We start from the raw sequence: 11,171 nt of genomic DNA on the forward strand, positions 1-11,171 counted from the left end.
GAACAAATTAAAACAAGTACAGGCACACATAAACAGCCAAAAGAGGTTATATAAGACAGCAACATCCAACAAAACAAAGGGTACAATAGGTAACAAGTTACAATAGGCAAAGACAGAGGTGCAGCAAAAACAGCCATAGTGATGATCGTCTATGCTCCGAAATCACCTGTGTGAGTTTAAATTGCACATATGTAATAGTTTACTGAAGTAAACTTTTCAGTTTGCTTTTAAGCTAAAGTTTTTTTTTCATCAGTAGACCAGAAAAGACAGATCAACATGGGAAGGTGGAGGTAGACAGAGGGAGAGAGAGAGAGAACAACAAGGGGACGCCACCTGCTGTAGCTCCTCTGATGCTGGCGATACAGTTATGATGTTAGCTATTATGTGCACGTGCGTGCTTGTGTGCATGTGTGTGTGTGTGTGCCCTGCTCCATTGGTTTCTAAAGAAAAGACTGGTTAAGTTAGTCTCAGTGGCCACTCCTCACTGAAACCCATTTCATTCAAGAATGAAGACGGGCTGGTGTTGTATTTCAGAAAACAACAGTACTGTCAGAGGAGGAAACACTTCAACTGCTCAAGGCAAAGTGTGCATCTCTCAGGTTTAAATTTATTTGACTCATTTTATATTAGATTTGATTTTATTATATTAAAGTTTAGCTAATGTTTTGCTGTTATTTAAGGTATTAATGGGAATCTTTGAATCAGTTAAAAATACCACATAGCGACTCTTACCATTCCTTTGTATATAATCTTAAAACTTGGTCTTAATGGCTGTCTTGTTGGTTACTATCTAGAGTCAAAGCGACATTGTAGTTTAACATAGAAAATACGGAAATTAGGTGTGATCTAAAGCACTCTAGTCTTATATATGTGATATTTCCCGACAAGACATAAGTTTGATAGCATTGTTAATAGAATATTATGTTCCAACTGTGAGTCCTGATTGTCTGATTGACATTTTTTTGTATTAATTGCCTGCATTTTACATGTCCTACTTTGCACAATGCTTGCCTTACTCTAAGCTCTTTATCCTGTTCAGCTATTCGTATTTTGCTTTCTCCGTTTCTAATTTTACAAGTTTACATGCGTTTTATTGTTGTTTTAATTACTAATTTAACATCCGGCCAAGGGACAACAGTTGAAAATTAGACTTTTGGCTAACAATGGCACATTTGATCAATGTGCATTGTCCCTGGAAAAAAAACCCCAAAAAAACAAACAACTAAATATAAATAAAAGAGTTGAAAAATCTAAAATCTAAACCTGGTGGGGTAATAAACACTTGTTAGAAACGTGGTTTTGACATGTCCAGATCACAATTTTTTTTATGTGGCTCTATAATCGAAATAGCCAATCCTACTAACTTTCGTGATATCCTGGCTTTTCCTCTACTGCCACCAGAGAGTACTGAAAAGTATCTCTGTGTACAGTACTTGAAATGGCCTTACAACAGCTTCATGTCATCTACTGCATGGCACACTGACATACACTAATTCAATTCTTACTAAAGGTTGAAATGGACCAAAGACAAAACTCACAGGTGAAACTGAATGTGATGGCCCTTGGGACCAGACCAGCACATACTCAACCCAAACGTCAGGAGAGGGACCAGTGGGGCAATAAGATTGAGTTCATCCTGGCAGTGGCCGGACACATTGTTGGTCTGGGAAATGTCTGGAGGTTTCCATTCCTTTGCTACAAAAATGGAGGAGGTACATCTTTGTTGTTGTGGCCAGGTGTACATCATGTACAAAATATTGTGTGGTAGCCTGCCTTGGCAGGTATTAATAATGTGTTTAGTTAATAATTAGCTGGTAGGACAACATTTTGCAAATGCTGCGATGAAAGACATCCTAAAACTCTGTCAGTATTGTTATAAAGTGACTATGATTGTACTATGATACACCTGTTTCTTCTCGCCGCCTATATAGTTTTTTACAAGTCATTATTGAGTGTTCACAAATTTATGCCATTTTATCAATATTTTAACAAGATATTTCTTTTTTATTTTAAAGGGGTTTTCTTCATACCTTATGTTGTGTTTTTGTTTACCTGTGGTATCCCACTCTTCTTCCTGGAGACATCTTTGGGCCAGTACACCAGTCAGGGTGGAATAACATGTTGGAAGAAAATCTGCCCTCTTTTTGAAGGTGAGTCTTCATAGTGCCAGTTTTTTTATAAATAAGAAAATTCTGTGTAACCGCTAATAAATGTTGTTTCATATAAGCGCAGTAATGCACTAATAAAAGCATTAATGAACAGACCATCAGGGGATCAGATATATTATAGGCTATTGTAATTCATTCCCATGCATGTTGCTCAGAGTCTTGTGCCAACAGCACATGGGGCTCTCTCTCCTTTTCCTCTTGCGCCGTGAGCAGCAGGCAGCCAACACAGCCGCTAAGCTTTATGCAAATGAGCATATTGACGCATCTGGCGACTTTTAGCAACTTTTGGAGCTAGTGCTAGCTACTTTTATTGGAAAAGAGTTGGCAACATTGTATCACACTAGCACGGGTATATGCACACACCAACTTCATGCAGTTACCTTTACGAGTACTAGTCATTCATTTTATCCAGATCCCTTTATATAGTGACGATTCTATGATAATTACTGTCCCGATTTCCTTGCAAAGCCCTGTGAGATGACATACTGTGATTCAAGGCTCTAGCTAGCTACATAAACTTGAATTAGCTGCAGCCGTGAGCTACGCTTAGCAAAAGGCCAAACTACTGGCTGGTCTTCCACGTTTATGTTACCTCTTACACTGCTTTTTTAGCCGCTGGACCTCGTAGAAGGCTGCTGCCATCCAAACAAAGAGACGCTGGAGGCTGTGTGAGAAAAATAATCAAGGCAAAGGAGCCAAAAGTTTGTGCTAGGCTAAAGGCTAACCACAGCAGACTGTTTTCGCAACAAATGTCTGCTCCCTGGACAATAAACTGGACTACATTTTATCACAATTTCACTCATCGTACAGCATATAGATTGATCCCAATAAAGTCTCTTATCTAATAGATTAGCCTTAAATTAGCTGCAGCCCTGAGCCTTTGGCTTGGTGCATTGCATCTGCACAGAACAGCTAAAAGGAACGCTGAAATGACCTGTGATTGGCCAAAGTCTCCTGTTACGAGCTAGATTTGCAGAAATCTAACCCTAACCCCAACCCTTTCTCTCAGTCCACTTGAATTACAATATGCTAAAAGATTATTATGGAATCTTTGCCAACAGCAACAATATTGATTTTCATGGTATTACAATTTGACATCTCTATCTCTCTACAGGCTTAGGTTATGGAAGCCAAGTGGTTGTTTTGTACACTGGGGTGTATTACATCATTATACTGGCTTGGACGTTTCTCTACCTGTTTTCATCCTTCAGGTCTGAGCTTCCATGGGCCAGCTGTAACAACAGCTGGAACACAGGTTCCAAGACTTTATTTTTCAACTATGACACATAGGCTACAACTATGTGATGTGTTCACTTTGTTAATCAGTTTTCACAACCTTTTTTATTCTTTCATGTAAGATGGCTGCTTTGAGCATGGTCACAATCAAACATCTTCTCTGCACCTGTATGGAAATGGCACGTCTTCGGTTGTAGAATTTTGGGAGTAAGTAACATTAATAAAAGCATCATATGAGAGCCGCAGTGTTTTTTGGTTCTATATGTTCCTCATTAAACATGTTTACAGGAGGAGAATCTTGGGCCTGTCAGGTGGCATTGAGAAAATTGGCAGTGTGCGTTGGGACCTGGCCCTTTGTCTTCTTCTTGCCTGGATGTTGTGTTACTTCTGTGTCTGGAATGGAGTAAAGTCCACAGGAAAGGTAGCCTAGAGTGCAATCTTAATGTTAATTTGTATTTCCTGTAAAGCCTGTTCTTAAAATAGTTGAGCTCAAAAAGTAACACAAAAGCTGTTGGTTCTGTCTTAGGTGGTCTACTTCACTGCCACGTTTCCGTATGTTATGCTGGTGGTGCTCCTTGTTCGTGGTCTTACATTACCAGGGGCCAAAGACGGAATCATGTTCTACCTCTACCCAGACCCATCCCGTCTCACTGATCCGGAGGTATGACTTTTCCCTAACCCTAACCAAGTGCTTTGAGTGCCTGAATATAACCATAGACAAGGGTCTGCAGCTATAGGCTAGCAGCTCTGTGAGGCTGTACATTAGCACAGCGTGCTTCAAGCTGAACGCTAATAACAGCATGCTAACATGCTCATAGTGTCAATGCTTACATGCTCACGTTTAGAAAGTATGTGTTCCATGTTCAGTGTCTTAGTTTGGAATGTTAGCATGCTGGCAGGGATGAGGAGTCCCAGGTGGATTTTCAAAAATATGTTGTTGTTTTATTAACCCAAAAATGAATTTTCAAAATATGCAAAACACAGTTCTGGGCCCATAAAAGATGTCAACTGTACAGAACTTAAATCAGGCTATGCCTATTTAATGTAAACTGAACACAAAGGGGAACATAGTCTAAAGGTGGATAAGACCATTTTTGAAACAAAGGGGTAACACACAGACAAACACTACTACCTAAACTACAAATAAACATTATGCAAATACTCTCAGTATGAACATTTTGCGACTTGGCAAACACATGCATCTCTACAAACTGAACATAAACTTATTCAAATCCCTCAGGTATGGATGGATGCTGGCAGCCAAATTTTCTACTCCTATGGAGTTTGCACAGGTGTTCTGACATCATTAGGAAGTTACAACAAGTACAGCAACAACTGCTACAGGTTTGTATTTCTTTCATCCACACTAACTGTACTCAATTCATAATGTAAAATAGTTCTTACTGTAGTTTGGATTAGAGCCCAAGTTTACAAATGTTTCTATATATCCCCATACAGAGACTGTGTTTACCTGTGCCTGTTAAACAGTTTAACCAGCTTTGTAGCTGGCTTCGCCATCTTTTCTGTGCTCGGTTTTATGGCAAAGGAGCAAGGTGTGGATATATCAATGGTGGCTGAATCAGGTATGGAAGGTTTGTAATGTATGACCCAGAGTGATACTGTTTGAATGTTTTAAGAAAAAATGACAATTCCTTTCATGTACATTTTCAGGTCCAGGTTTGGCATTCATTGCTTATCCTCGTGCTGTGGCACTGATGCCACTTCCCCAGCTTTGGGCTATTTTCTTCTTCATTATGATCCTCTTCTTAGGATTAGATAGTGAGGTAGGACTACAAGTCTGTTTGGAAAGTAATAACTAGATTCAGACACAAATGCATTAAAGTGCTCATATTATGCTTTTTGGCTTTTTCCCTTTCCTTCATTGTGTTATACTGTATATCTTTTTTTGTGCACGTTATAGGTTTACAAAGTGAAAAAGCCCAAAGTCCACCCCAAAAGGACTTACCATCTCCAACAGAAAACTGTTCACAAACTGCTCCAAACAGCTCTAATGTAGTCCAGCCTTTACTTTTGTGACAAACGTGCGTCACTTTGTAACACACGTTATAATGCTCGCCTAGCTGCTAGCGTGGCACGACCTCATACTTCTGATTAGCTAGTTCTTACCTAGGTACTGAGAATGTGCAACTCCGAACAAAGATGGAACAGAAGTGTGATGCCTCACTCTGTAGCTAAAACGGAGAGCTCAACACACACTCCTGAAAAGAGGAGCTGCAGCAATGTGCAGTACAACAAAAATATGGTGCATTTAGAAAATTAAACCATGTAAACCTATTCTGCTACAACCTCTAAATACAATTATGAACCTGAAAATGAGCATAATATAAGCACTTTAATACAAAATAATTTCTTTTATCACCATAGTTTGTATTACAAGAGGCATTGGTCACAACCATCTCGGACATGTATCCAGACTTCTTTCAAAGCAATTGTCGCCGTAAACTCCTTCTTCTTGCCATTTCTGTTGGAAGTTTCTTTGCTGGCCTTATGATGGTTATGGAGGTGAGTAATAATAATGATATTGATTTCTTTAATCAACTAAGCCTCCATATACAGTATATTTTAATCTGAATATATTTTCTGCTGAATATGGTAAATACTTGTACAATAACATACTGGCCTTCCACAAGAGTGTGGATGATGCATTTTCACTGAAGGAGTCAGTTTCTTCTCCTTTGCAGGGAGGCCTTTATATCTTCCAGCTGTTTGACTACTACGCCTGCAGTGGGATGACACTCCTGCTCTTTGCTGTTCTTGAGTCTGTCTGTATTGGATGGGTCTATGGTAAGGACTTGCAACCTGATACAATTTGAAGAAGCCACTGCTGGATCCCTTTGATTTTATGGTCTCAATCGCTAGTTTTACAGTCAGGTCCATAACTATTGGGACATCGACACAATTCTAATCTTTTTGGCTCTATACACCACCACAATGGAGTTGAAATGAAATGAACAAGATGTGCTTTAACTGCAGACTTTCAGCTTTAATTTGAGGGTATTTACATCCAAATCAGGTGAACGGTGTAGGAATTACAACAGTTTGTATATGTGCCTCCCACTTTCTAAGGGACCAAAAGTAATGGGACAATTGGCTGCTCAGCTGTTCCATGGCCAGGTGTGTGTTATTCCGTCATTATCCCATTTACAAGGAGCAGATAAAAGGTCCAAAGTTCATTTCAAGTGTGCTATTTGCATTTGGAATATGTTGCTGTCAACTCTCAATATGAGATCCAAAGAGCTGTCACTATCAGTGAAGCAAGCCATCATTAGGCTGAAAAATCTAAACAAACCCATCAGAGAGATAGCAAAAACATTAGTTGTGGCCAAATCAACTGTTTGGAACATTCTTAAAAAGAAAGAACGCACCGGTGAGCTCAGCAACACCAAAAGACCCGGAAGACCACGGAAAACAACTGTGGTGGATGACCGAAGAATACTTTTCCCTGGTGAAGAAAAACACCCTTCACAACAGTTGGCCAGATCAAGAACACTCTCCAGGAGGTAGGTGTATGTGTGTCAAAGTCAACAATCAAGAGAAGACTTCACCAGAGTGAATACAGAGGGTTCACTACAAGATGTGAACCATTGGTGAGCCTCAAAAACAGGAAGGCCAGATTAGAGTTTGCCAAACAACATCTAAAAAAGCCTTCACATTTCTGGAACAACATCCTATGGACAGATGAGACAAAGATCAACTTGTACCAGAGTGATGGGAAGAGAAGAGTATGGAGAAAGGAAAGGAACTGCTCATGATCCAAAGCATACCACCTCATCAGTGAAGTATGGTGGTGGTAGTGTCATGGCGTGAGCATGTATGGCTGCCAATGGAACTGGTTCTCTTGTATTTATTGATGATGTGACTGCTGACAAAAGCAGCAGGATGAATTCTGAAGTGTTTTGGGCAATATTATCTGCTCATATTCAGCCAAATGCTTCAGAACTCATTGACGGCGCTCACAGTGCAGATGGACAATGACCCGAAGCATACTGCAAAGCAACCAAAGAGTTTTTTAGGGAAAGAAGTGGAATGTTATGCAATGGCCAAGTCAATCACCTGACCTGAATCTGATTGAGCATGCATTTCACTTGCTGAAGACAAAACTGAAGGGAAAATGCCTCAAGAACAAGCAGGAACTGAAGACGGTTGCAGTAGAGGCCTGGCAGAGCATCACCAGGGATGAAACCCAGCGTCTGGTGATGTCTATGCGTTCCAGACTTCAGGCTGTAATTAAATGCAAAGGATTTGCAACCAAGTATTAAAAAGTGAAAGTTTGATTTATGATTGTTAATCTGTCCCATTACTTTTGGTCCCTTAAAAAGTGGGAGGCACATATACAAACTGTTGTAATTCCTACACCGTTCACCTGATTTGGATGTAAATACCCTCAAATTAAAGCTGAAAGTCTGCAGTTAAAGCACATCTTGTTCATTTCATTTCAACTCCATTGTGGTGGTGTATAGAGCCAAAAAGATTAGAATTGTGTCGATGTCCCAATATTTATGGACCTGACTGTAAGTCTTCTGCAACACTGAATGATGTTCATTTTTTTAATTATGGTCTCGTTGATTTTAAAATCACCGATAAAGCATAGGGTGTTTTAGGGCGTGGCTATGATGTGATTGCCAGTGAAAGTGTGTAACGTAACGTAGAGTGTAAGCAGCTCCTCCCTCATTCCTCCCTCTCGTCTAAAATCATCACATCCGCAACCAGGATGGCTGCGCCCGTAATGGCAAACTCAACGACGGATAGTAGATCTCCACAAACCAATGGGTGACATCACACATGCGCTGTCCATTAATATACAGTCTATGGTTTCATTTCAAAATGCTCAGAACAAACTCAACTTTCCGTATTGACAGACTGATGTATAAAGAGATAATTTGGCGCTAAAGCTGAAACGTTGATGTTGGCTTTTTGAAAGTCCTCAAATCTCTTTTGAAAACAAAACTTAACTTATGATGTGTTGTACGAATTGTTTCGGTGCTTAAAATGAGTTTACCAAAAGCCTTAGGTTATACATGATTAAAATAGTAAATAAATGTCTGAAGTGAAATTTTGTAATTTGCAATGGCGCGTCAAACATTGTTTGGACGCGCCATTGCGTCTTTCATCCTCAGAGGGTTAAACCAGTGGTTCACACCTGAGGGGTCACAAGACAGTTAACAGGATAGGAAAGAAGAAAAAAAGATGAACATAGAACAGGTAAACATCACTGGTTTGGTTAACCTCTTCCTTGACATATGTAACCTGTGATGGCTCACAAGTAGACATTGCTTTATTTTAAGGGGTTTTATTTTTAATCAAAGTTGAGATCCCAACATTTCCTATCATAGCAACTATGTGAGGCTGAATTTTGAGGAGCTGTATACAAAATGATCCAACACTGGGAAAATTTTTAATTTGATGGGAATATTCTTCTTTCTAGTTTGAATATTTCACTTAATGACCATAACGCTAATGTAACACTACTTACTGTCTTCAGGTGCAGATCGTCAGTATGATAATATAAAGGACATGATTGGACATCGACCGTGGCCTTTTATGAAATATTGTTGGCAGTACTTCACACCAGCTATCTGTACTGTAAGTACTGGAGATGTAGGCATGCCTTGTAACTTTGTTCATGCTTAACAAGCAAGTGCATTTGACAGCTGCCAAAGGCTTCTGTCCTAAAGGTAGTCAGTACCATCAATGGTATCAGAACAGTACCGTTGATGGGGTATTGTATTGCAACTCAACTAATTAAAATACACAATAGCCAATTGTGAATTTTCTTTTCTGTGTGTATTACAAATGAATAATCAGATCATTTTGAGGTTTTATTTATGGCTTGTCTTCTCTCTGCTTGTGTTTTCTTTTAGTGCACATTTCTCTTCTCCTTGATCAAATATACTCCACTCAAATTCAACAACACTTATGAATACCCCTGGTGGGGCTATGCCATTGGAGGATTTTTCACTCTCTCTTCAACACTTATGGTTCCTTTGTGGATGCTGTATGCTGTAAGTGTCACTCCAGGAACACTGAGACAGGTACAGTCACATGTTACTGTTACAAACAAAAGTAGATCAGACAATAGAGTGAGGATAGAAACTAAAAACCATGAAGGTATAAATTAGTTTCTGAATACCACAATTTTGGGTCTGTAACAGGATAACTGAGTATGTGTATTGATATTGTCAGTTTACTTTCACTGCATTAAAAGAAGGGAATCTGGGAAAATGTGGAGATGAATGTCATTTCTTTTAACTGTATGTGGGAATATGTATTTTCTGAAAGTTTTCAGTTCAAATTCTACCAAACTATGGTTGCTGGTTGGTGCATATTCCCAAGTATGCAGATTTATATTATGTAAAACGCTTGTGGTTGGAAAAAAGTCTGAAAAAGCCCAAACCTTTGTGGTGTTTGCTGACATTTTTTTGTCTGGATTGGACTCTTTTTATGCAGTATTTATGCATGCTGTGGGCTCTGCATTTATTTGAGCCTATGACCTGCCCATTACTTAAAGTTGGTGTTTATAAGGGGAAATCATGATTATAGTTCAGCAGATTTGTTATTTTACCACAGTTAACATACTGTAAACGTTAATGGCAAACTGTTCTCTCTTTCTCCACACAGAGACTGAAAGTTCTGTGCACTCCAGCAAATGACTTACCTACTGCAGTGCTAAAGAAGACATTAAATACAGAAGCATTTCAGACTTTCACAGGCTTATACACACTGTGTCCGACAGAAAGTCCCAATGACAAAGGCAAAAGAGCTCCGAGATCAACCATTATCTAAACTGCAAGAAAAAAGTACTGGAACAATAAGCCTGAGGAGTGCAGATCCCAAGCAGTTTTACTTGTCAGCCAAAACTGCCAAAAGTAGCAATTGTGATCAGATTTTTCAGGCTGTGAATGTAAATATACTGTACATAGATGTCATTTCTATACCTCTTGTGTGTAGACAATATACTGTGTATCTGATTTATGTTACAGATTTATTTAAAAATCACACTGGAATAATTTTGGAAGAATGCTTATTAGTCCCTATCAACATCACACGAACACCTGCTTTTCTTTTCAACTGTTTTTACCTGTACAGTAGGTACTTAATAACTAAGCTTCTTTAAAAAAGGAATTAATAAACCATGAGTACTTCATAGCAACAGTATGTTTCTTAGAATACACATCTTTCCCCAGACTTCTTGTTCTTTTCTACCCAGGCACTCCATAAAAGTGTAATTTGCCTAAAACCTATTATTTTTCCTTCCCAAATGTACCAAGTGATTTTTGTAAAGTATATTGTACTTTCTAAATAAATTACAGTATATCACAACTACTTTATGAAATATATGTTTTCACATTACTTTCTTTCTTACTCTGTAACATGATTACTGTAACTTGTAAGTAATACAAGCATCACAGCCATATCTAACACCTGTAATACAGGTCATCACCTATTCCAAGGTTTGGCCTCTGGGAGGTGCTGCAGGTCTCTGTTAAAAAAAACATCCTCCTTCAAAACCAATGAATTTCCTGCTGCAATAAGGTCTCCAACCTACCATATGGGCAATGTGTCACTTTAACATTTTATTCCTACCTGTGAATACTGAGAATATTGTACAATTTGTTTTATGATTTTAGCCCAAATGCAAAATTATACTGAAAACAAGTCTAACCAGCCCACCTTGTGTGGACTTTAAAGTAAGGGGCTGTGAAGTACTGAATGTGTGATTTGCAATAGAAGTAGTCTTGTGGATGT

At 38.9% G+C, this 11,171-nt stretch overlaps 1 protein-coding gene across 1 annotated transcript; it reads left to right on the forward strand.

Moving 5' to 3' along the window:
- Positions 1-529: 529 nt before the first annotated feature.
- LOC144516939 (sodium- and chloride-dependent GABA transporter 2-like) lies at positions 530-10,748 on the forward strand. The gene is made up of 15 exons (XM_078248662.1): positions 530-599; positions 1,511-1,712; positions 2,016-2,150; positions 3,283-3,423; positions 3,527-3,611; positions 3,693-3,825; positions 3,931-4,065; positions 4,645-4,748; positions 4,863-4,987; positions 5,076-5,188; positions 5,790-5,927; positions 6,107-6,209; positions 8,908-9,008; positions 9,287-9,457; positions 10,044-10,748. Exons 2-15 carry the CDS (start codon positions 1,517-1,519, stop codon positions 10,206-10,208), a joined length of 1,845 nt encoding a protein of 614 aa, XP_078104788.1. The 5' UTR covers positions 530-599; positions 1,511-1,516; the 3' UTR covers positions 10,209-10,748.
- Positions 10,749-11,171: the final 423 nt, after the last annotated feature.

This window comes from Sander vitreus, chromosome 4 (genome assembly GCF_031162955.1).
Source record: "Sander vitreus isolate 19-12246 chromosome 4, sanVit1, whole genome shotgun sequence".
Taxonomy (NCBI): Eukaryota; Metazoa; Chordata; class Actinopteri; order Perciformes; family Percidae; genus Sander; species Sander vitreus.

Bases quoted from the DNA above. Each gene is read 5' to 3' on its own strand.
- LOC144516939 (XM_078248662.1), top strand. From the start codon at position 1,517: ATGGACCAAAGACAAAACTCACAGGTGAAACTGAATGTGATGGCCCTT. The intron at 2,151-3,282 runs GTGAGTCTTCAT...ATCTCTCTACAG, and splicing joins AATCTGCCCTCTTTTTGAAG to GCTTAGGTTATGGAAGCCAA. The intron at 4,066-4,644 runs GTATGACTTTTC...CAAATCCCTCAG, and splicing joins CCCGTCTCACTGATCCGGAG to GTATGGATGGATGCTGGCAG.